The following is a 25,100-nucleotide window of genomic DNA, read 5'->3' as shown; positions in this document are numbered from 1 at the left end:
CTCCCTCTATTGCTCCGGCGGCTGCTTCTACAACCGGTCTTTTTTTTCTTTTCTATAATTCTTTTTATTGATGACCACTTTACACTTGAAAATCATATTACAAACCTAGGCATTAAGGAGTGTTACTACACGGGTACATTGGTTATTAACCATATCTCACCTTTATCCATTAAGTAATATCATGCCCGCCCGACTTCACTCGTGTTGTCCCGGGTTCCAGCTGTGCTCCACCCGTGGCGGTTCACAGAGTCCCACCCCCCCTGTAATCATTCCACCCCCCCCCCCCATATCTGTAACCAATTTTTGGGACACCCTCTGGATTCGTATATTGTGCGTTCCGCCAACATGCACCAGTCCATATCTTTTCCCCACTCTCCAACTGGCAGTATTTCCTGGACCCCCCAATTTCTGGAAATAGTACATTTAGCGTCTGTTGTTCCCAATGTCACCCATATTCTTTTGTTGCTCTGTAAGTCTGTGGACCCCCATATATTAAACAGACACAGTTTGATATTAGGTTCTAAGCTGACTCCCATCACTTCTCCCGTACATTTTATTAGCTTAGACCAATATTTCTGGATGTGCACACATTCCCAGACAACATGGGAGAAGGTGCCTTCTTGTCCACAGCGCCTGGCGCATCCTAAGTCAGTACTGTAGCCCATCTTCACTAACCATGGACCGGTGAGATAGATTCTGTGGAGTATTTTTAGTTGCACCAATCTCAATCTTGCGGAGATAGTAATCTCCTGGGGGGAAGCTAACACTTCCATCCACTCCTCGTCCCCATCTCCGCTAAATCGTGTTCACATTGCGCGCGGAGCTGGAGGAGGGGGTCAGCCATGTTTTTAATTAGTTTCCTATATGTCAATGAGTTGGACTTTCCCAACATGTATTCTATTCGTCCTGGACTCTATCCTCAAGTTGTGAGGATTCTGGTGGTGACTCCCCTTTGGTAATCACCGCTTGCAACGCTTGTTTTATCTGTAGGTACCTGTAGTGTTCTGCGTCTGCCATGGCATACTCAGTCTGCAGCTGCGTGAAGGAAATTACATTGCCTGCCTGCCACAGATGGCCAACCTTGGAGATTCCAATCACATCCCATCGGTCAAAGCCCTTGGTATTCCTTAAGGTGCCCAGCACCTCTGTGTCCCATAGAGGGGTGGTTCGTGTGATTCTTCCTTTCCAACCCAAGTTCTTGGTGGCTTTGTGCCATATTTGAACAGCGTGCCTAGTGGGGCCTGTCCATTTCAATTTAGTGGGCCTGGAGTAGAGCACTCTTGTAAAGACTCCCCCCCTGGTTAACCATCTGCCCATTCGTTATCCCGGCTCCCCGTGGGACCTGTATTATGCATTGGTTAATGACTGCTAATTGTGAGGCCCAATATTACCTTCTAATATCTGAGAGACCATACCACCCACTTGTGAGTTTCTGGGTCGATATGCAGGGCAGCTTACCTTCCCACAAAAGTTCTCTTTGGGAACTTTCTATGGCCTTGAAGTATTCTGACTTTACTGGGCCTAGCGAGTTCTGTAAGATCTATAAAAAGCATGGTAAGGACATCATTTCAAAAAGCGCTGTGCTTCCCATTAGTGTCTGTGGGAGTGCTCCTCAGTGGCTAACGTAGTTTCCGTAACAGATGTGAGAGGTTGCGCTCATAAAACCTCTCTGGTGACATGTATTCCCAAGTATTTGAATCCATCGACTGCCTCGTCTATGTTTTATCCCCTGGGCAGGCTGGGGGAGGGGAGGTGGGGGGGGGGGGGGGGGGGGGGGGGTTGAAATCTACCAGAAAATTTTGGATTATGCGGAAAAAGTTCAACCTTTCTACGAGATACTTTGTTCCCTACAAGCTGACATGATAGCTTCCAAGCACTTACACACATGTGTAAACACTACAAATTTGGTGATCCGTGTAATCATGGGTCAAACCAGGTAGACTTACCTAACCTTCAATGAAGAAACTGTACCCATTGCATACAAATCACATTTGTACACAAACCATGAAATGCGTAAACCCTGACCTCATTACAGAATGCTGTAGTGAGAGAAAAAATGCGGTCTACGTTATAATTTGCCCTTGACAAAAACTCTATATAGGGAAAATCGATCAACAGGTCAATACAAGAATCACCCAACATCGGTCTAGAATAAAGAAAAAAGTTATGACCGCACCCATGGTTGAGCATTTTGTTGAAAAATGTCATAACAAAACCCAATTCAGATGGACCGTGTTGGCCAGTTTTAAACCTTCAAAAACCCTGACGGATATTGAGAAACTGCTATTACTCAAAGAAGCGTATCTAATTCTGAAAATTAATAGCGCAACAGTAGGTTTAAACAGCATGACAGAATTGACAAAAATATAAGACACTACAATGCCCAGAATGCATTGCGCTGTTGCACCAAAAACCCATGAGCCTAAATGCTATCTAGAACCACAAGCCCCATGATTCCAAGCCAGAAGCCATTAATGAGATGCTCCCAATGAGGAATGCCGCCACTTCAACAGAATAAATCAGAAGAGAAGAACTGAATAACCACAAGGTAAAGCGCTTTTATCCAAGCCCCCTGTTTTAAACTAACAAAATTGTAAAGCCGTGACTGATTAGGAATGCAAATCTTGTATTTCAGAAAGACGCTCATTACATTTGAGAAACACATCACGAAGACAAGAGCTTGGGAGTTAAACGAACTAAAGATATGCCTTCATTTAAAATTAAAAGAAAACCCGGTCAACAACCTCTTCCACAACATGACAAACGCTTTTATTAAACCACGCGTTTTTGTTTTGTTTCCAGCTCGTTAAAAATCCCCTGCAAGCTAATGTTGCACGAAGGTTTCACCGCGCTAATTAACACAGGTATGCCAGAAGCTTTTTAACTGTGTTTATTGGTGAAAGCTTGAAAAGGTGTTGAACGTTTTATAAAAACAAGCGTTCCGATTTATTTCCAGCTCATTAAGGAAATCTCCGTGAGCTGCAAACATGAAAGTTTTACAGCGTTAAGCAAAAACCACAGCTTTCAGGTATACTAAAAGCTTCTTTCTTTAATTATTCTATTAGCGAAAGTTTGAAGTTTCTACTTGACTTCTAATGGCCTGTCACTCTCTATACAGAGCCGGCTTATGAAATCCCTGTGTGCCATGCTTACAACCCACCCTGGCATAGGTCAGCCACCCCTCTAGCTGTGTGCGCTATACCAGTGGTGACCCTCACCACTGGTGCATGAGCCCTGTACCCCTACAGTGTCTAAGCCAATTCCTAGACATTGTAAGTGCAGTAATGCCATTAAGAGAATATGGTACTGGAAGTTTGTCATTACGAACTCCACACTCCCATAATGGCTTTACTGAAAACTGGGAAGTTTTATATCAAACTTCTCAGCACATTAAACCCACACTGATGCTAGTGTGTGATTTAAAGGAAAATGCACTCAGAAGGCATCTTAGAGATGCCCCCTGAAAAACGACTTAACTCTAGTGTCCTGGCTGAGTGACTGCTCACCAGCTGCCACCAGCAGACATGTTTCTGGACCCCTGGGTCGAGAGCCTGCTGCTCTCTGGGGGTCTCAAACGATGCACATCCTGGGATGGGCCTGCCGCCTTTGTGAGCTACCGCAGCCCTTTGCTGCTTCCAGCAACTGGCTGCCACCAGTTCTGACCCCCACTTTGGGTGGGAGAATCAGCGGGGAAACCAAGTGAGGAAGGGAGGTGTTCCCACCTTTGCCAACCCCACCCCTCAGGTGGGGGAGGCGAGGTGAAGCACAACTCTCACTCCCCACCATCTTGCCGATTGGGGGGGGGGCAGCCAACCAGAGAGGCATATGCCCCCCTCCAACTGGAAGGTGGCATAATAGGTGGTGTACCCACCCCAAGGAATGGACCCATTGGTCCCAACCTTTACTTACCTGTAACACCCCTAAATCTAGTATTTAGGGGCAACTCCGAACCTTGCCTCCTCAGACAAGAAGAGAACAAGTACCAAAGAAGCTGTGCTCAACTAAGAAGAGGAGGATGCCCACTGACTTGGCCCTAGCCATACCGGCCTGTCCCCACCTCGAACCTGCTCCAGTGAAGTCCCGGTGTGTCCTGCTGTCAGCAGCCTCAGGAACCCGAGGCACCTGCCCTTCCTTCCAAACTTAAGACTTTGTCTCCTGTGAACACCGGATTTTCTCACCCACAGACTCTGGCCCCAGCCAAAACTGCGAGCCTGCACCACTCTGCATCCGAGTGGCCCAACACCACGAGGAGGTCTCCCCGGCGATCTTAACCTGAGATCTGGTTATCTCTGACCAGCCTTGAATCTCCAGTTGACGCCTGCACCCCTTTCTGGAGGATTCCCCCCTGACCGGAGCTGGTAAGAAAACCTGACGCCTAAAGCCACTCCTGCACCCGACGTCCCATGGCCTTGGGTGGCCCAACCAACGGTGTCCCAGCATCCCCAGTCATCCGAACTTACCTCTCCAACCGATTGTCACCTCCAGAAGATTTTTGTCCCCAAGCTGTCAGTCTTTGTTGCAACCGGAGAATCCCCATTGAAATCAACAGGGCACCTGGTGCCAAAACAGCACCCTGCACCCAGCCGCCCCTTCGTGTATACATAGGGTTCTAAATCTTATCCCCCTTTGCCCTGAATCCAACACCAGGAGCTGTGCTCATACTGTAAAGTTAAAAAATTCCCTTTGGACTGAAATACTTTGCATAACTCCATTCAACACCTATAATCTCACTCAATGCCACCTTTCACACTTGGAACACCTCCATTAGGATTACAATAATTCTTTAAAAAGTTTGTTTTAATAAAAAATCTAAACTGAGAATCACAATATCAAATCATTACATGAAATACATAATAAAAACATATCAAGGTCGCACATGACAATTAAAAAACATAATCGAAATACATGAATCCTACACAGAAAATCTCACGATTAGGACAACAATCAAACACTACATGGAAGGAGCATGAATAAGGCAGTCAAACTATGCCTTTGCAGGATTAATTTGAGGATAATGTGAACAAGGCAAGGAACAATAAACTCTGACCTCTGTGCTTCTTGTCCCAATTCAAATTTAACACAACTTTATGCGTCAACGCTTTTCGGTGGGACCAAATCGATAATGCCACCTTCTTCAGGACTTACAAGAATATTCCTTCCTTTTTTTCCTCAATTTCAATCAATATCTTTATTCAGCTCGTGGTATCTTAATATATTCGATAGGTGTGATTGGTCGGAGCCGGATATCTGTTTAAAATACACATGCCTCGAAATGTTTGATAAAAATTGCCAAATTTCAAGCAGCCCCTCTCCTTGTTTTCAAAGCTGTGTTCATACAGCCTTGTGATCTGCTCGTGAGCAGCCACCAACTGGAGCCCCCCTATTCCACATTGGATAACAATGGGCCTCAACAGTCTGCACCTAGCCACCCTAGTGCCGGTGAGGGTGCTTTGAGAGTGCATCCTTGACCCTGGGGGAACCAGTTCTAACTCCAGAAAACCAACTCCCAAGCCCAAGTACTTACCTTGAAATCGATATCACATTTCTTACCATAGGACTGCATTGACTGCTTTCTTGTGAAAATTATTTTGTGTGCAGTTGATTTTGTATGAGAACTAGAAAAACTGCAAATATCTAAAAACTGCTTTACTTACCTTTTATCGAAGACATGTCCCAGTGTGATATCTAGGCATATCACACTGAGTAGAAAAAATAATCCATAAGTAATCTGTAAAGTAATCAAAAGTAATCTAACAGTAATATCATCTGTATTCCAAGTGGTTACAAACCTGTAACGAAGTTTGCTTGTATTGTTCAACCTGCCTTGAAAAGTACCATTTACCAGGCTTGCTTGGTTCTACAAAATAAAGGTAACTAAATAATATTTGTATGCAAACGGTGTGTACAACAAATGCTTAACACTACCCTCTGATAAAGCCTTACTGCTCGCCCACACTACCAGAAATAGAGAGTAAGGTGCGATCTAGTTTCACCTCTACCTACCTTTGGGGCTCCACTGGACTCTGTGCACACTATACCTCATTTTGGGATAGTATACACAGAGCCATCATCCTACAATCTGCTCTTCCTCTCTGCGACTCTCTTCACGTCCTTCTTTCAGGTCAGCAGAACTTGATTTTTCTTGTGCCGTGGCCTCTCACAGGAAGTGGTCATATAGTGGGTATAGTGACCCCAGTGTCAGTATCCCATTGGCTACTATCCTAAACTCCCCTAATGCCTCTAAATTCAGCATTATGGTGGAGCCCCTGGCATCAGAAGGGGAGAACCTGTCGACCTACGAAGAAGCACACGGAGACTCAATAGCAGCAGATCAACTGACTTTGCCTCAGCCCTGCTGGCTTGTCTGCTGTTACCCATCAAAACTGCGCCAAAGATGTCTTGTCCTGCAGCTATTGTGCTTCCAAAACCTGGGTGGACTGCCTGCCTTTAATAGAGAACCTAGACCTCCCATGGAACAGTGGAACTGTTCCCTGCATCTTGTAGAAAATCCAAAATAAAGACTGGGGACTCTGGAACCACAAAAACCCTACGCCTGAAGCCACCACTGCACCTGTCGCACTAAGCCTGAGTTGAAGTGGGCCAGCGGTGCCATCAAGGTCCCCTAGCCCTCCAGAGCCTGAATCCATTGGTTTTTCAACCCTCATGGACCTTCTGTCGCCTCCAGCTTCTGTACGCAGGCCACCTCTACCTCTACCTCGACTGCTCCCGGTAAGAAAACACAACGCTTAAAGACACCTCTGCACCTGTCACCCCTGGGCAACCAAAGGTGTCCCTATATCCTCGAGCATCGTGCGGTCTGAGCCCCCAGTGTTGGTTTAGGGTGATTGGTCCTCCAGTCAAAGCTTGCATCCTCTTTTTACAGTGAATGTTCTCTATAGAGAAACAATGGCACCTGCTGCTGTTTTGCACCTCTGCACCCGGCCACCCTACTGCTTCTGGTGATGTTTAGCTGGTGCTGGCTTGGAACTTGTGTCCCAACCCCCCACACCCCTCACTTTAACTCCTGGAGAAGGATCATGTAAGTTGCTGTACTGTACCTCAATGCCACATTGACTTTTCCTCCCATAGGAGATCATTGCTGCTTCCAGAAATTGTGCACTGTCGACTTTTTGAACTAAAGAGAACTCCTATTTAAAAATGTACTTACCTGAACGATTTTCTTCTGATGTCTCTAAACATATCTAAATATGCTTGCTATTTTTATAAATTGGTGTGGATGTCCTTCTTTAGTTGTGTCTCATTTATTGATCATTTTGTGTATTTTCAGGTGTCTTGCACTACTCTGTGATAAGCCTAGCCTGCTCGACCACACTACCCCATATCAGAGCACCATGGGATTGTCATTGCAAACTCCTTTCCACTCAGAAGGGAACCCCTAGACCCTTTACACAATATCTCATTTTGATATGTCGTAAAGAGCCAGCTTCCTACATTCCTCTTATAGACTAGGCATGTCTTCATATATATAACTTTTTTTCATGTGAAAAAACATGAACTCTTCTCTAAACCTGCATATGTGAAGATGTTCTGCTGTTAATATCACCAAGAAGAGTTTCAGTGGAAAACTAGGATTACAGGTAGTAAAGCATCAATTCTTGAATCCACATAGATACTATAACCAAGGCTGGTTAAATGATGAAAATTCTGATGAGTCTTATGGTAATTGGTAATTTGTGCGGTCATTCTTCAATTCAACAATCAAATGTAGAAGCAATAAAATGAAGGGTAGGAATAATGTGAATGCCTTACAGCTTATTCATTTTTTTTTATTCATAGATTGTATAGAAAATATGACTCCAGTAGACTTAAAACGGACGAAGACTTATTTTCGAACAAAAGATGCTTAGATTGGTTCTATGAATATGCAGGTAGGTGAATTGATAATCTACACGTTGCAACATTTCTAAAGACGATACTTCTGTTAAAATATTAAAACGCCCAGAAGCAACATCCTTTGCAACCTCTGAATTCTAGTGTCTGAACATCAGTAATGTCGATTCTTTTGTTGGGGACCCTGTTGCCAATTTTCCATCTGATACTCCAGGTTTTCTCCAGAACTTGTCTTGTCTTTTATTTTCTTTCTCTTTCGTGTTGTATTGCCTTCCTGATTTTTTGTTTTTTTTAACGGGAAAGCTTGCTGGGTGGGGAGAAGATAGTGAAATATTTATTAAAACCTAGTGTTTCCTAGAGCAGGAGTGCCTGCTTCGTGATGTCTGTTACTGCTACAGATCTCCGATTTATATTTCCCACTCGTGAATCCGAAAACAGCTATTCTCTGCCACACCACTCCCTCCCCTGAGTTGAGGCTCTGACTCTAGAAGAAACTAACTTCTTCAGCTTGTTGCCAGAGCTTTCACTGTTATTGTGCTAACACTTGTTTACATTTGTGTGCCACCCAGGTTATTTTTATTACATTTTTCTCAATAAATTTCTTGAATTAGGGCGAAGAGTGTAGCACATGATTCAGAAGCTTGGTAGATTTTTCAGTAGGTTAATTCATCTTTTCAAGAGATCAAAAGTTTTACCTCTAAGTCCTGCAGATTCAGGCTTCGCCTTTTGTTCTTCAGCAGCCATAAAAATGCTTCCCAATGTAGCTGGGTAAAAAAAAGTTCTGCTGTAAAATGCACGGGAGAGAGTCTTGTGCTCTATGCAGGTAGCATTTTCATTGATACAATTGAGGCTTTGTTAACAATTCTGTTCTCCATATTTTAAAATGCCACGTCCTTGTGCTATTGCAGTTTGTCAGACTTTATTTCATGTTACAGGTACAGATGATGTGGTGGGACCTGAAGGAATGGAGAAGTTTTGTGAGGATATTGGAGTGGAACCTGAAAATGTAAGTGTTTTCAAGATTGGTAAAACTTCAGTCTTATTGATGGAAAAAGCAATTCTCTTCTTTCCCCCTTCTCCTTCCTTCTATGTATTGGATATCCGTCTACTCTTTAATGAGGGTACTTAAGTGGTTTGCTGAATAGTCTGTTAAAATCATCCACAAGGCACACAGAGGCAGCCATCCCTTCACTTTTTCTAACTATTCATATGTTTATGGCCTGCCAGCCAATGGTTCCTGTTTTCTAGGCGTGCTTCATTTCTGAAGCACCAAAAGGGCTGTTTCTCTGGGAATTGGGGTGCCTTATATTTCTTCCTGCCTGATTTCCTGTAACATATTCATTCAGTTTAAAAATTAGATTCTGACTAGACGAATCTAACACTATTCATACTTGACTAACATTTGCATTGTATTAAAACCCTAGGTGTGACATCCAGTTCCACAAATAAGAAAGTAAATAAAATATTACATGTTTAACTCCTTGCTAACAAAACAATTTTTTCCGCAATGTAGGAAACTGGGTTATTAGTTGATGGGGTTGTGAGACCTTAGTCGGTAATAATGCCACAATGTACTATATTGTCCAATTTGGTCTCAATAACTTAAACCATAGTTCAATGCTTGGTAGCTTGGCACAGAGCAGTCCGGCTTAACATAGGAGAAAACCGGTGTAAAGCATTTAGCAACACCAGAACAATTTTAAAAGTATGAATTACAACACAAAAGAAATCCCACTCAAGTTTATAAAAATAGCTTATATTTTTATCTTGAAATAGCAACATTTTGATATGGGGAAAAGGAGGTATGATTTTTAGAAGATTGAAAAAATAGGTAATAAATTGCAGCAGTTAACTGCAGCAGTCGAAAGTTAGATTAGAACAATAAGCTCTCTATGGCAAAGTTTGAGGCTACCTTAGGCTCAACTCAGAAGACCGAGTGTAACAGGTGCCTCTGTTTCAGGCATGACTTCACTGGGGTTGGCATGATTCTGGGGAAATCCTCAGGGTAGCCTCTGATTCGTTCGTAATCATGGGCTCTCCAGTACAAGTCCTTTGGATGCCAGTTCTCCTTAGCGCCAGTCATGGATCCACTGCTATAGGGCCACAGTTTGGGAGTTGAGTACTCTATCTCCCAGCACTTATCAGGGAAGTTCCAGGCAAGTCCAGTTGTGACTGGCGAGCTGACCAAACAACAATTGCTGGTATTGTCTGTTTTCTTAGCTTGTCCAAGAAAGAGTACACTCTTACACCAACCATGTGTCGAGGGTCTGGTGGCTCATTGCTCGATCGCCCTCCATGCACAAGCAAAAACATGACAAATCCAGTGGGGGTTGTAGTGGGGCACTTTGCAAGCTGGCAGTGCTCTTAAGATATTTTTAGCCCTGTGTATTAACAGAGGACTTGCCAACTAGTCCTTGGAGACCACTCTTCTGCCTTAAGTACAAGTGGGAGCAGATCAAGCCCTTGGGTTTTCTCCTCACAGGTCACATCACAGGCGTGGTCCACCATGGTGAAATCTTTGATGCAAAAGGTGCAGTCCTTTCTGGTGATGCCTCTCTGTGCAGTCCAGTGGTTCAGCAAGCACGACCCTTCTGTTTATTACAGGTCCAGCAGTGTTCTAAGTTCTCTTGATAGAGTTGTCACTTTTATCCTTTGCCCAAGCTTGTGGGAGTGTAGGACTCACTAGCCAATAGAGCTACAGATGCCCTGGGAATCCCATCCACTGTGACTACTTCCTGGGAAGTTTGGCATTCAGCTATTCCAAAATGCACTATTCTGATCACTATTAACATTGCCATACCATTCCTGCCTTTTGTGGAAATACCTAACCTACCCCAGAAAAGTGGCTACCCAGAAACTACACTCCCTGAAAGGAAATGCCTCTTTTAGTATGGTCTCCCAGAGTATTTGGAATGATGCTGTGGTTTATTTACTCTGGGAGTGCACTGAGACCTGCTAACCAGACACAAATACCTGTGCTGTTACCCTTAAACTGTTATGTCGAATTGGCTTCTACCCAATTAACTGAGCTGGGATTGCAGCACTGGGTGGGACATGAGTGAAACGAGACTCCCAGCCCGCCATTTGCAGGCTGGAAGAGCAGTTTAACTGCTGGCCCGACTTTGCCATTTAAAGCAATGGAAAGGTCAGACCTCCCCTTGGTGTATGTATAAGTAACCCTTATGCGAAGCCTAGCAAGTCCTAACAAAGGGTGCAACATATCTCATGGGCAGAACATGTATTTCCAATTGGTGAGTGCAGAGTTACACACTGACTACTCAGCTATGCTCACTCTGGAATGGTGCAACCAAAGCAGGTCATCCAAGTATTAAACAACTAGTTGCTTTAAGTCCGATCTGATTCTAATTAATTGAACAAGTTGCAGTGTGCAACTTTACCAAAGTTGCCACTTTGACTTCAGTGCCCTTACTGATAGCACAAGGGGTCCTGTAGCTGAGGTAGCTTTCTGCCCTCCTGGGGAGACATGCTAACGACTCACAGGAAAGGATACAATAAGGGCCTGCTCTGGAAGGAGGTGTCACCTCCCTTCTGTGTGAACCCACACAGGTGTTGGACCAAAAAGTGAGCTTCATAGGTGCAGCCAGCTTTGAAGGGCAAATGGGTAACACTTGGAAGTGGGGTGGCTCCATTCTTCAGGCAGACTGGCTTGCACTTGGGGCAGGAGAGGGGAAGTTGGTTACCAAACCGGTTTTCCTAGGGTGTGTAGCCACCTTGGTAGCCACACCTCTAGGTTGGGCTAGGGAGCTCCAGACCCCAGGAGAGGGGTCCTGCAATATTTGGAGTGGGCAGGATGGTGTATCCTGGGATTTTCAAATGCCTCACTTTTCAGGAAGGAGGTGGTTACCAGGTGGGAGGGAACAAGGTAGCCCATTGGTTACCCACTGCATCCTGCCCTGAGGGCGTTTTCTGAGCATACGTAGGGCACCCCTGGCACCCCAAACTCAGATCTCGATTGCATTGGAAGAAGGACTGCCCTGCTGCACTTGGTAGCTAGCAAAGAATAGGGACTGTGCGTGCTATGTATTGTTCGAGGAGAAGCAGCCTTCAGAGCCCAGCCAAAGCCAAGAGACTCTAAGTTGTCCGTGAAATGGCCTCCTGTTCCCAGCACTGAGACTCTACCACTGAGAAGCCTGCTGGGGCAAGTTGGTGGTCCAAAGTCTTGAACCCGCCGCCAACCGCCGCTGTGCAGCACCAGGAACCGATGTGCAAAGTTACACCAAGTTCACTGAGCCCGGGAGTGTAGTCGAGGTGCAGCTGGGACCCCAGAGGATGAATTATCGACTCTTAAAGGACTGGGCAACCAGTTGTTTAGTGACAACTGGGCTTCTGTCTGCAATCAGAGGACTTCTAGGAACATCTACTCTGTGATCAATACCATCTCATGCCTTTCGTCGACCAAGTAGTACTCGCAGCAAGACCCCAGTCAACTGCATCGCATCCACAGCTTCCTTGGAGTATCCTCAGCATCCTTTGAGCATCTTCAGCATCATTCATCCCTTGCATCAGGACCACTTCCATACGAAAGCTCTGCAATGGATAAAAGGGCTTGGAGCTGACTGAGGACTGCTTCACCTACTGAAGTTACTGTCTGAGGACCTTACTGGTACCCCTGAATTTGCCAGTGTTTGTTCCTAGTGGAGTAAAATAACCTGATTTACTATACCTTGTAAATTATATACCTCCAGTGGCTCTTTTTCGTTGTGGTGTCTAAAACTACATAAAAATACAATCATTTTTTAAATAGAACATAATTTTTTATAAATTAGTGTCGGATCGCTTTGGTGTCTTGTCAATTTCTTCTCCAATTGTTTTGGTGCTTTTTAAATGCTTTACACTTGTACCTTTGGGTTAGCCTTGCTGCTCTTTGCCAGAGCTACCTAGGATTGAGCTGAAGGTTTGACAAACAAATTCTGAGGGTTCTAAAGGGGCTAGTAAGTGTATCACTCACAGAGGTCGAAAAACAAAACCATATAATACATTCTATTTCCTTTTACACTCCCCCTTACGGATAACTCCTAATCTAATTCAAGAGCAGCCAGGCTGGCTAGCCAACAAAGAAATCTATGCATGCACAGGCTCAGTGATATTTGTTCTCGCAGAGCAACTTGCCTTTGAAGTGTAAGTAGCCCATTAGCCCCCCAGCCATCTTGGTACAGTAGAGGAAAACTGCTCTCAGATGGTTCCTTTGTGCTCCATTCGTGAGCGCACTTCACACCTAATCACAGGGCAGGTCTGGCAGCTGTAAGCTGCTGGGCCAATCAGAAAATGCTACTGTCAGCAACTTCGAAAAGGAAAGCTTCTTTCCTAAAATTTTTGTTACATCTGACTTTGGCAATAATTTGTATTAATGTAACTATTTGACATTTCAAAGCTTCCTTCTCGCTAGTTCCTTTAGGAAATTACACTTTATTAGACCTTATAAAGGGACCTAATGCTAGCCAATTGGGCTAGCAGCTTTCCAATAAGAAAAATCAACTTTCCAATACCAGGGCAGGTTAAACAAACATTATTCATACCCTACTATTTAGAATAATTTACCATACCCTCTGGCATTTAGGGTAGACTTTAGGGGTGATCTTATAAGTAACCAATGGGAAATAGTAACTTTAGCCCTGTTAAAAGAGTTAATTTGAGTGTTTGAATTAGACAGTACTTCAACTGGCATGTTTTCATTTGCCTCTGTATTGGTGCACACTTAAGTGACATAGCTTCCAGTAGTGGCACTTTAACCTACAGGCTCTTGGTACCCTGAGTACTATATACTAGGAACCTACAGGTAGATTTAACGTTCCAATTAGGATTTCTGATTGGGCTATCTTTCTACTTGCCATCTAGGCTGCAGAGCAGGCCTACCACTAAATCTTAACTTGCCAGTTCAGTGGTGGCACAAATACTCCTGCAGTCCACTAAAGGCACCTTAACTTACCAGCCCTTGGTATGGTAAGTACCTTTTTAATACAGACTTGCATGTAAGTTAACCATGCAAATCAAGGTTTAACCTGTTTGTACCCACTAGTAAACACTGAGCTCAGAGCCCAAACACTGGGCACTGGAGTTCAGTGCCCCAGTGTGCAGAGTTATTACACTAGTACCTAAAGTCATCAAAAAGAGGGGGTGAAAGTGAGAATAAACCTGGAAAAAAAGCCATTCTCCTACACTGAGTTTGCCAATACACTTCTTTTAAATACTTAATTTTGTTTGAGCCAGGGTGGTTACATAGCAGGAGCGTAGCATCAATGTCTAGCAAGCAAAAAACAGGCATCGTACAATGCAATAAAGTACAGGTATTGGTACACAGGACAGTTGATCATCAAACCGAGAATAACCACGGATCAGAGTTCAGCCTCTATCGGGCCATTGTTTTCATTGTACTAGTCACTCTGCAGAGTGTCTGTCATTATAGTGTCAATCTGTTCCCTCTGTGACCAAATTCTATCAAATTTGATCTTTTTATAGGAGATCGTAGCAGTCGTTAGGAAAGTGCCCCTTTTTTGACATGGTTACACTCACTATTTGCCTGGTACATGTGATTTCGACAAAGTGCACTGGGTTCCTGCTAACCAGGTCCCCAGTGCCAGAGCTCTTTCCCAAAAATGTAAAATTGTTCCCCCAATTGGCACAACGTTTAGTTAAATCTGTAAGTCTTAGTAAATGGTCACAAAAGTGAAAACACAACTTGCTACACATCCTAGGTGCGAGGCCCCGGGAGGTGGAGCACACGTGTCTAATTGGTTGGTGGAAGTTCTTGCAGTGGTTGATGTATGTTGGTCCCTGGTCGTGTAGAGCTCAGAGCTCTGTAGGTTTGTTAAGATCTTGAACTGGCATCTCATCTGGACAGGGAGCCAGTGGAGGTTTCTGAGGTGGGGGTTATGTGTGTGCGTTTGGGGAAGTTGATGATGAGTCTAACTGCTGTGTTCTGTATGGTCTGGAGTCTTTTGAGGAGTTTGAATGGTGATTCTAGCATAGAGAGTGGTCCTGTAGTCGAGACTGCTGGTGACGAGGGCTTGGGTGACAGTTTTCCTGGTGTTGATGAAGATTCTTTGGGGCAATTGAAGGGTGTGCAAGCACAAGGAGGCATCTGAAAGAAACAGGTTAGTATTAGATTCCTTACCTTAGAATATCCCCAGGCGTCAGTCTGGATCCGGAAACTTTTGCGTAGCAGTACCCCTGCGCGTCGGTAGGCGTCGTCTGCAGGCGTCCCCTGCGGCTCCGCGTCGTCGGCGTCGTGCGCCGTGATGACGTCGCTGGAGTATATAGACGCCGCCTCCGCGCGCTGACGTCAGTTCTTCTTTTTTCCGCGCCAGTTAGCGCAGATCCGAAGAGCAGTACTCCGGTCTTTTGACCAAGTGTTTGTTAAACTTAATCTTTCTACGGTGCCGGTAGGATGCCTGGGTTTAAGAGCTGCGACGAGTGCGACCGCATGATGTCGGTCACCGACCACCATCGACTCTGCCTCCGGTGTCTGGGCGCGGACCACGACGTGGAGTCCTGCGTCGACTGTCGGGCCTTGACTGGAAAAGCTAGGCGGGAGCGGTCCCGCAAGCTTCTCGAGCTCCGGGTGTCGGCCCCGCGTCGAGAGCGGTCCCGGTCCGGTCGGAGGTCGAGGGAGCGGTCGAGGGAACGATCGCGGAGCCGCCATGGGCGCTCCGGGAGTCGCCACCATTCCTCCGGCTCGTCAGGTAAGCACAAGAAGTCGGGGCGTCGCCATCGCACCCCCGACTCCCCCCGACGCCCGCGTAATGCGGCCGGGGGCTCGGGTGACCCCACCCCCGCGTGGGTCGCCGACGCCGTCTACCCCATACCCGTCGGTCCCTGGGGAAGGCGCGTCGCGTGAGGAGATCGAGGCCTTCCTCATTGCTATGAGGGCGAGGTCTTCTCCGGCGGGGCCTTCGGCGCCTGCGGGCCCGTCGGTCCCGTCTGGGGGCCCGAGCGGTTCGGGTGCTCCTGCCCCGGCGCCGCCGGCGGCTCCGGCCCCGGCGCCGCTGGTTCCCTCTGGTTCGTCGCCGGCTGGTCTCCCGGCCTCTCCGGCGTCGGTTCCTGTGGGCCAACCCTTGGTACCGCCCCCGCGTGGTGCAGCGACTCCGCCGTCGGCGTCGGGTCCCCGGCACCGACGCCGCGCGGCGCCACCCCCCTTTCCTCCCCGACTCCGGACGCGGAGTCGGACCGGCGTCGGCCGACGCCGGATTCGACGCCGATGGGGCCCGTTGACCCCGACGTCTATATCGTCGACCCAGAATATGGGTATGATGACGATGAGTATGGAGAGGGTTGGGAGGGGTCTGAGGACCCTCTATCCCGTGCCTGCCAGTATGATGTGGACTGGGTAGGTGATCTGGGTGATGCCAGTGGCCTGGACGAGTCGCCCAACCCTGGGTTTGTCTCTCCGTCCCCTGTGGCGTCTGAGGCAGGTGCTGCCTATTCGGTGGTCCTGATGAGGGCTGCCAAGGCCTTGCACCTTGAGCTCCCCGTCGCGAAGGTCAAGCCGAACATTCTGACCGAAGTGTTTAAACCGCAGTCATGCCCCCAGGAGCCTCTGCTGCCGTTTAATGAGGCCCTGTCGGATGTCCTTTTGGGCACCTGGTCCAGGCCCGCTTCTGGTGCGCCGGTTGACCGGAATGTCGCGAGGCGTCACCGTCCATGCTCGGACGACCCTGCCTTTTTATCCACCCATCCCTCCCCGGAGAGTCTGGTGATCCAGGCCTCCACTTCGCAGTCCGCATTTCCGTCGGCTCCGCCCGATAGGGAATCAAAGCGGTATGACCAGTTTGGTAAAAAGGTCTTTTCCTCTTTGAGCGCTGGACTGCGGTCTTGTAATACCGCGTGCCTCTTGGGCCGCTACACCCACTCCCTGTGGGATACGGTCGAGGAGTGTCTGCCGCAATGTCCCCAGGAGGTGCGGGACAAGCTCACACGGGCCTTAGTTGAAGGCCGGGATGCGGCGCGGTACTCGATCCGTTGTGGTCTCGACACGACCGACTCGCTGGGACGGGCGATGTCCACAACGGTGGCGATTCGTCGCCATGCTTGGCTGAGATCTGCCAACTTCTCGCCAGACGTCCAAAATTCACTCATGGACATGCCATTTGATGGCAGTCGCCTGTTTGGTGACAAAGCGGACCACGCGCTGGAGCGCTTCAAGGACTCCAGGGTCACGGCCAAGTCCTTGGGTCTTTCGACCCAGCGCCAGCAGACGGGTTCGTTTCGGCCCTTTCGTGGCCAAGGGAGGGGAGGTCCCACACGTGCTGCCAGCCACGCGACGCAGAACGCTCCCCAGCGCGGTGGCGGCCGTGGTTTCCGCCGTGGTGGCGGTAGAGGCCAGCGGCGTGGTCAGTCCACGCCTCCCTCCGCTGCTGCATCCAAGCCTTCCTAGTCCGAGCTTTCGGGCTCACGTGACGCCAGTGGGTGGCAGGGTTCGCCATCACCACTCCCGCTGGCGCGCGATAACATTGGACAGGTGGGTGCTGCAGCTTGTCCGAAGGGGCTATGCCCTCCCCTTCGAGTCCACTCCTCCAGCCATGCCACCGCAGAACCACCGTGTGTCGGGGGACCACTTGACGCTTCTGCAGGAGGAAGTTACGGCCCTCTTGGCCAAGGGGGCCATCGAGCGCGTTCCTGGGCCAGAAGTAGGGTGTGGTTGCTACTCCCACTACTTTCTGGTACCCAAGAAGGACAAGGGAGGCCTGCGTCCTATCTTGGATCTACGGAACGTCAACGGCTTCCTCCGGAAGGAGAAGTTCAAGATGTTGACTTTGGCTCAGGTCTTGGCTGCTCTAGACCCACAAGACTGGATGGTAGCGTTGGACTTGCAGGATGCGTATTTTCACATCCCCGTCCTGCCGGCCCACCGGCGTTACCTGCGGTTCACGGTAGGCCACGAGCACTTTCAGTTTATCGTGCTCCCTTTCGGCCTTACCAGCGCCCCACGGGTGTTCACGAAAGTGATGGCGGTGGTCGCAGCTCATCTGCGCCGGTTAGGGGTTTCAGTCTTCCCCTACCTCGACGACTGGCTGTTGAAGGCGGGCTCGCCCCAGACAGTCGTCCACCACCTTCAGATGACGGCAGACCTCCTGCACGAGCTGGGGTTTTCCATCAATGTGCCGAAATCACACCTGTGTCCCTCTCAAAAGCTCCTTTTCATCGGAGCGGTTCTCGACTCGGCGCAGTTTCGGGTTTATCCTCCGGAACGGCGGGTCCGGGATATTCAGGCTCTGATTCCCATCTTTCAGCCGTTATCCCGGGTTTCGGTCAGGTTGACGCTGCGGCTTCTGGGGCTGATGGCCTCCTGCATCCTTCTGGTGCATCACGCCAGATGGCGGATGCGGGCTCTGCAGTGGGACCTGAAGTTTCAGTGGGCCCAGCATCAGGGCAACCTATCCGACCATGTCCTGATCTCGGAGGGCACTGCGAGACAGTTGCAGTGGTGGCTTACGGACCGCGATTGGGTCAGGGGCAGATCCCTCTCCCTTCCCCAACCGGAGCACGTGGTTGTGACGGACGCGTCCCTCCAAGGCTGGGGTGGCCACTTGGGAGAGGCGGAGATCAGAGGCCTCTGGTCTCCGGCGGAGTCCCGGCTCCATATCAACATGTTGGAGCTGCGGGCGATTCGCCTAGCACTGAAGGCATTCCTCCCCTTTGTCAACGGGAGTGTAGTGCAGGTGTTCACGGACAACACCACCGCCATGTGGTACTGCAACAAACAGGGCGGTGTGGGGTCGTGGACCCTTTGCCAGGAGGCTCTGCGCCTCTGGCAATGGCTGGAACGTCAGGGCGTGACTCTGACGGTTCAACACCTGGCAGGTTCTCTGAACGCCAGGGCGGACGAACTCAGCCGTCGGTGCTCGGTGGATCACGAATGGCGTCTGAACTCGGATGTGGCGAGAGGCCTCTTTCAGCAATGGGGAGAGCCTTGGTTAGATCTATTCGCCACAGAAGAGAACGCGCAATGTCATCAGTTCTGCGCGTTGGAGTTTCCAAGACGGCACTCGCTCGGCGACGCCTTTCGGCGCGAGTGGAGTTGCGGTCTGTTGTACGCCTTTCCGCCTATACCACTTCTGCCCAGAGTGCTGAAGAAGATCAGGCGCGACCGGGCCCAAGTTATCCTTGTGGCTCCGGACTGGGCTCGAAGGTACTGGTATCCCGAGCTACTCAGCATGACAGTCGGTCCCTCGATCCGCCTGCCCCTTCAGGAGGACCTTCTGTCGCAGCAGCAGGGGACGGTCCTCCACCCGAACCTGTCCAGTCTCCACCTCCATGCGTGGAGATTGAGCGGCGACAGTTGAGGCCATTTGACTTGCCTCCTGAAGTCTGTGATGTCATTCTGGCAGCCAGGCGTCCCTCCACAAAGTCTGTATACGCCTGCCGGTGGAACAGATTTGTGGCATGGTGCACAGCAAAGGCTGTGGATCCCCTTTCTGCCCCTCTGTCTGAGGTTCTCCTCTTCCTCCTTTCCCTTGCTCAGCAGGGCTCTGCTCTGGGCACTATCAAGGGCTATCTTTCTGCCCTTTCCGCCTTCTTGAGGCTACCTGATCAGCCATCTTTGTTCAAGTCCCCTATTGTGTTAAGATTCTTGAAGGGCATCACGCACATGTATCCTCCAACTCCGTTCGTGATGCCTCAGTGGGACTTGAACCTGGTTTTGACTTTCCTGATGTGCGCTCCCTTTGAGCCCCTTCATTCCTGTCCTCTCCGTCTTCTCACCTTAAAGACGGCCTTCCTGGTAGCCATCACCTCTGCCAGGAGAGTGAGTGAGCTCCAGGCTCTTTCTATTCAACCTCCTTTCTTGTCTGTTCATCCTGATAAGGTGGTTCTTCGGACTAGACCTTCTTTCCTGCCCAAGGTAGTCTCTGCTTTTCACATTGGGCAGTCCATCACCTTGCCCTCCTTCTTCCCGCCTCCGCATCCTTCAAAGGATGAAGAGCGGCTCCATCGTCTGGACCCAAAACGTGCGCTTTCATTCTATATGGATCGCACACGCCAGTTCCGGGTGGATGACCAACTGTTTGTTGGCTACGTGGGTGAGAAGAGGGGAAGGGCGGTACAGAAACGGACCATCTCTCGGTGGGTCGTCCTGTGCATCAAAGCATGCTACTTTTTGGCTCGGAAGGAGCCTCCTGTTGGGCTGAGGGCCCATTCCACTCGGGCCACGGCGGCTACTACTGCCCTGGGCCGGGGAGTCCCTTTGCAGGACATTTGCCAGGCGGCCACGTGGGCCTCGCTGCACACCTTTGCGAGGCACTACTGCCTGGACAGTCAAGTCCGGAGGGATGGCTTCTTTGGCCGTTCGGTCCTCCAGGACTTTCTGGTGTAGGTTGTATTGGTTCGCAGACCCACCACCGGGGTTGGTATTGCTAGGGTATCTATTCTAAGGTAAGGAATCTAATACTAACCTGTTTCTTTCAGATGAACAAGTTACTTACCTTCGGTAACGATATATCTGTAAGAAACAGTAGTTAGTATTAGATTCCTTACCGCCCCACCCATCCTCCCCGTTCTGCGAACTGATACCTAGGGTTAAGGACATCCCTTTCAGGGCCCTAGTTTTCAAATGGCACCAGTGTTGGTTCTCACATGGCTCTGCGTGTTCTGGCGCGGAAAAGCTGTGTGCAAAGAACTGACGTCAGCGCGCGGAGGCGGCGTCTATATACTCCAGCGACGTCATCACGGCGCACGACGCCGACGACGCGGAGCCGCAGGGGACGCCTGCAGACGACGCCTACCGACGCGCAGGGGTACTGCTACGCAAAAGTTTCCGGATCCAGACTGACGCCTGGGGATATTCTAAGGTAAGGAATCTAATACTAACTACTGTTTCTTACAGATATATCGTTACCGAAGGTAAGTAACTTGTTCAATAGCCTTCATTTGGCGCTTCTTCGCTGTCTAAGGATTATGTCATGGTTGCGGGTGTGGGGGTGGGTCCCAGCTCAGAGGGTCACAAGCGTCTGTCCTCATGGGATCCCGAAGATCAGCACTTCCCTCTTGTCCGTGATCAGCTTCAGGCAGTTGGGCCTCATCCAGTCAGCGACGCTAGTCATGGCATTGTGGAAGTTTATTCTGGTGGTGGAGTGGTCATCGGCGAAAGATCGAACGAGTTGTGTGTCATCTGCGTAGGATATGATGTTGAGCCCGTGGGATCTGACGATGTCTGCAAGGAGTGTCATGTAGGTGTTAAACAGGGTGGATTTGAGGCATGATCTTTGGGGGATGCTGCAGGTGATGGTATTGGTTTCAGGGTTGAAGGCAGGCTGGCGGATTTTGAGTTTGTCCTGTGAGGAAGGATGAGAGCCATTTGAGGGCGTTTCCTTGGATGCAGATGTGGTTGAGCCTGCTGATAAGGATGTGATGGGATACAGTGTTGAATGCAGCGGAGAGATCGAGGACGATCAGGCCTGCTGTTTCACCATGGTCGAGGAGGAATCTGATCTCGTCGGTGGTGGCGATTAGGGCTTTTTCAGTGCTGTGGCTTGCGCGGAAGCCGCATTGGGAGGGGTTCTCTTCTAGGTATCTGGTGAGCTGGTGGTTGATGGCCTTCTCGAGGGCTCTGACGGGGTATGGAAGCAGTGAGATGAGGCAGTAGTTTTTGAGTTTGCTGTAGTTGGCAGAGGGTTTCTTCAGGGGTGGTATAACCTCGGCATGTTACCATCTGTGGGGGAAGGTTGCTTTAGGGATGGATGCATTAAGGATGTTGGTTAGTTCTGTTTTGGTATCAAACATCTCGTATTGGTAAACCCACACTGATGTGGGTAGTGGATTTACCAATACATACACCCAGAGGACACCTTAGAGGTGACCCCTAAAAACCTACCAGCCTCTGATGTCCTTGCTGACTGGTTTCTCCCAGACTGCCACGAGATGCTGTTCTGACCTCCTAGGGTGAGAGCCTTTGCTCTCAGGAGACCCAGAACAAAAGCCTGCACGGGAAGAGGGTGTCGCACCCCCTCCCACAGGATGACCTGCTGATTAGCGTCTTTTGGTCGGTGAGCTTCAAAGATTACTGCATTTGGAATGCAAATCCGGCTCCCCTCAATGGAGAGGAAGGTGCTTGTTATTTTTATAAAATGGTGTAGATCCCCTTTTTGGGTTGTGTTGCCATTTATTAATCATTGTGTGTATTTTGCATATGTCTTGCACTCCTCTGTGTTAAGCCTAAGGCTGCTGTCTTGCACTACCCCCTAATAGAGCACTTTGGGATTGCATAGCAAGCCCCTGTCCACTAGTAAGGGTACCCCTGGACTGTTTACACGCTACAGCAGATTATGTAATATATATCAATAAAGAGCCAGCTTCCTACATAGTCAGCCACTCCATAGAGTAAATATTCCAGACTTTAGCCCACCACAGTGCAAGGCTCTGAGGAAACCGGTTCTTCCAAGTGTGGGTGATTGTGACTGTAGCTGCTAGGAGTAGTTTACGAATATACTGAATTCCCCCAGCCTAAGCCAGCAGTGAATCCAGTGGTAAGTTCACTGAGCAAATCCGATGAATCAGTTGATGAACCTTTAACCCAAAAAGAGGGTCAATGTTCTGTTGGTGTGGGTGCTGAAAAGTCACCCTCACATCAATATGAGAGGTAAGAGGAAAGTGGAAAGGGAGAAAGGATTGATCTAGGTCTAGGATCCACTTTGCAGGAGGGAGAACAAGTGTTTTCTCTTGTTGCCCTCACACACCCCAAAGGATGTCATGCTTCATCATTGGGCGATTGCTCCTCGTCGGGCCGGCGCTGCAATGCCCTACGGGTCTTCCGAAGGGTCACTTTAGCGGAGATCTTTTTAGAAAACCGCTATTAGATGAGTGCAGCTGTGCGGAGTGGGTCCTATGTGCACAGTGAATGTGTGTGAACAATAAAAATGGCTAAAGGATACCAGAGGGAAGAAATATTTTACTGTGTCGGTCCCTTTGCTATACTAAAAAACCAAAAGGTTGTGCGTTATGCCTATGGGCAATAATGTACCCCTGGTAACTAAAATGGTCAGGTCAACATGTTTCGCGCCTAGATGGTCATAGCGATTATTGGCGCTTCCTCAGGACCAGTAATAAATAGTGGAGTGAAGTGTTCAAGTGATTAGGGGATGCTAGTCCCCAGTGTAAAAGGAGCAGGCTTTAGCTGTGAAAAACTACAGCTAAGCTACAACTAGTTAGTTGATCTGCTTGCAGAGAGAGCATCAAACATATGTTTAGCGTAAGAAACATGACATTGAAACTGGCTTCCCTATGGGGTAGGTCTCCAAGAGTAAAGGCAGTCCGAATGGGCATACTGTGCTGACCGCCGAGTGCGCCAAAGAGTAGGCGAACTCTGGGGTACTCAGGACACGTCCCGTACCCTGCGGTGTCTGAAGGGCCCAAGTTTACGAGCTATATTGCGGAATAGTTACCCGAGGCAAAACGTGTTAGAATCGCCGATTTACCAGAGTGGCGTTGCGGTGTGGTGCACGATGGTATATTAACGAGACACTGGCACACACACACGCACCTTCTACCAAACTGGTTAGGCAATCTCATTCATGCTTCGGTGGTACCACCACGTAAAATAAACCGTAAAAAATTTCCACGACCCTCACCTAAAGTCACATGGAGAAATTCTCTATGGGCTTGGGTGCAGGTATTCCCGTATCTTCACGGGTTAGAGATGAGGAAAAAGAGGCGAGTAAATGGAGTGAAAGATAGTTAAAAGCACACTTGTGCCGCAGTTCCTCAATAACCGTGTGGACCAGGTCCACTCGCTTATACTCACAATTTTTTGGTAATATGTTGCCTCTCAGCAGCTACCCGACCTGGCGCCATCCCATATGTTGTTAGGCAGAAGAGAGGCGGGCCTTTATGTACTGCCAGTGCAGCGGTGTGGATGGTTCCTTCTTCCGGGTGCTTAATCATGTCTCATTGCAAAGCGTATGTGTGGGAGAAGACCGTGTGTGTTCCAGCATATGTGGAGTGCTGGACGTGTTCCTACAGTCTGCGCATGCATACTATGTGCGCTTCAAAAAAATAACGTGTATTACGAGCTTCTAAATGTCATACAATGAAGCGTGGGAACCGGGGCCCTAAATATCAACAAAAGTATTGTTGAAGGGTGGGAAAGCATCTCTATTTGGCAGGGCTGGGGTGACAGGAACCTCAATAAGCAAGGACTAATCCAAGAGATTAAGTTCATGCAGTTCATCATGTGTCTAATCGACTCACTCAAATCCCAGAGACGAGAGTCTAGAGGATGCCATGGAATGTAATGTGGCAGTCCATAAAAACAAATATTACAGAAAGGGACACAATGTATTACACATTCTGATTTCTCAGTACTATACAACTATTACTGTTTTCATGGGTGTCACTGGTGTTCGCCATCCCAAGAGTAGGCGGATGGTGATTTTATGTTTTGGGCAGTTTGGGCTAGGATTCAATGTTACAGTTCAACCCACGGTATCTCATCGTTGATACCTCGTATGTTGGTGCGTAGGCGATGTACCTAACTTTGTTCACGTCTTAGGAGTGCAGTGTTGCTCCATATCTAATTTGCCTCCTGGATGATCCATTTCATCTCATCGCATGAATGTCCTGTTTCGATGCAATGGTTCGTCATCTTGATCGCTGTGCCGCCGCAACAGATAGTACTCCTATGTTCACCGATCCTGATCTTAATTGATCTTGTGGTCATACAAACGTATCTCAGTTGACACGGGCATGTGATTTTTTTTTTTTTGTGTGTCCTCATTACCACCATGGTATCAAGTGCCAGACCGATATAAGCCTTCAACCAGCTGTCTCAGTTTGTCAAAACTGGCAGGGATAAGGAACGAGCTAGGTGGGGGGGACCGACATCCCTCAGCTGTTGAGGGCTCCATCGTGAGGGCATATAACACCGATTACCTAGTCAACGGTAACCATTGGTAGAAGTGACAGCCAATACAGAACCGGGCTAGGACCGGAGAACGGATGTACAAATGGTGTAAGAGATGAAAAAAACACCATAGTAAGGTAATCGGACCTGGGGAAAAAAAAACACCCCAGAGACTTCACTGCACCCATGATAACAAATGCCAAAAAGCCCTCTTACTCTGGTTGCCAGACCTAGCGAGGTCCAAACGTGCGGTCTGCAAGACAGACCCCTGCCAGTCGCTGAGGGAAGGAGGTGAAGGGTCCTTCCACTTCCTGCAGATCTCCCTCCTTGCTAATAGTACAGCATAAAACACTAAGCTTTTGGCTGCGCTCTGTACTCCCACAAGGATCCCAAAAATTGC

The 25,100-nt window shown here is 48.6% G+C and overlaps 1 protein-coding gene across 4 annotated transcripts in view; it reads left to right on the top strand.

The window, feature by feature from the left end:
- Positions 1-25,100, top strand: part of DCUN1D4 (defective in cullin neddylation 1 domain containing 4) — a 549,716-nt gene that overhangs the window by 152,524 nt on the left and 372,092 nt on the right. For all 4 annotated transcript variants that reach the window (XM_078678202.1, XM_078678205.1, XM_078678206.1 and 1 more), the window contains 2 exons: positions 7,798-7,889; positions 8,787-8,857. In XM_078678202.1, coding sequence (XP_078534328.1) covers positions 7,798-7,889; positions 8,787-8,857 — 163 coding nt within the window. The remainder of the gene's footprint in view (positions 1-7,797; positions 7,890-8,786; positions 8,858-25,100) is intronic.

The sequence above is a fragment of the Lissotriton helveticus genome, chromosome 2_2 (genome assembly GCF_964261635.1).
Source record: "Lissotriton helveticus chromosome 2_2, aLisHel1.1, whole genome shotgun sequence".
Taxonomy (NCBI): Eukaryota; Metazoa; Chordata; class Amphibia; order Caudata; family Salamandridae; genus Lissotriton; species Lissotriton helveticus.
This window is presented reverse-complemented; position numbering and strand designations above follow the sequence as displayed.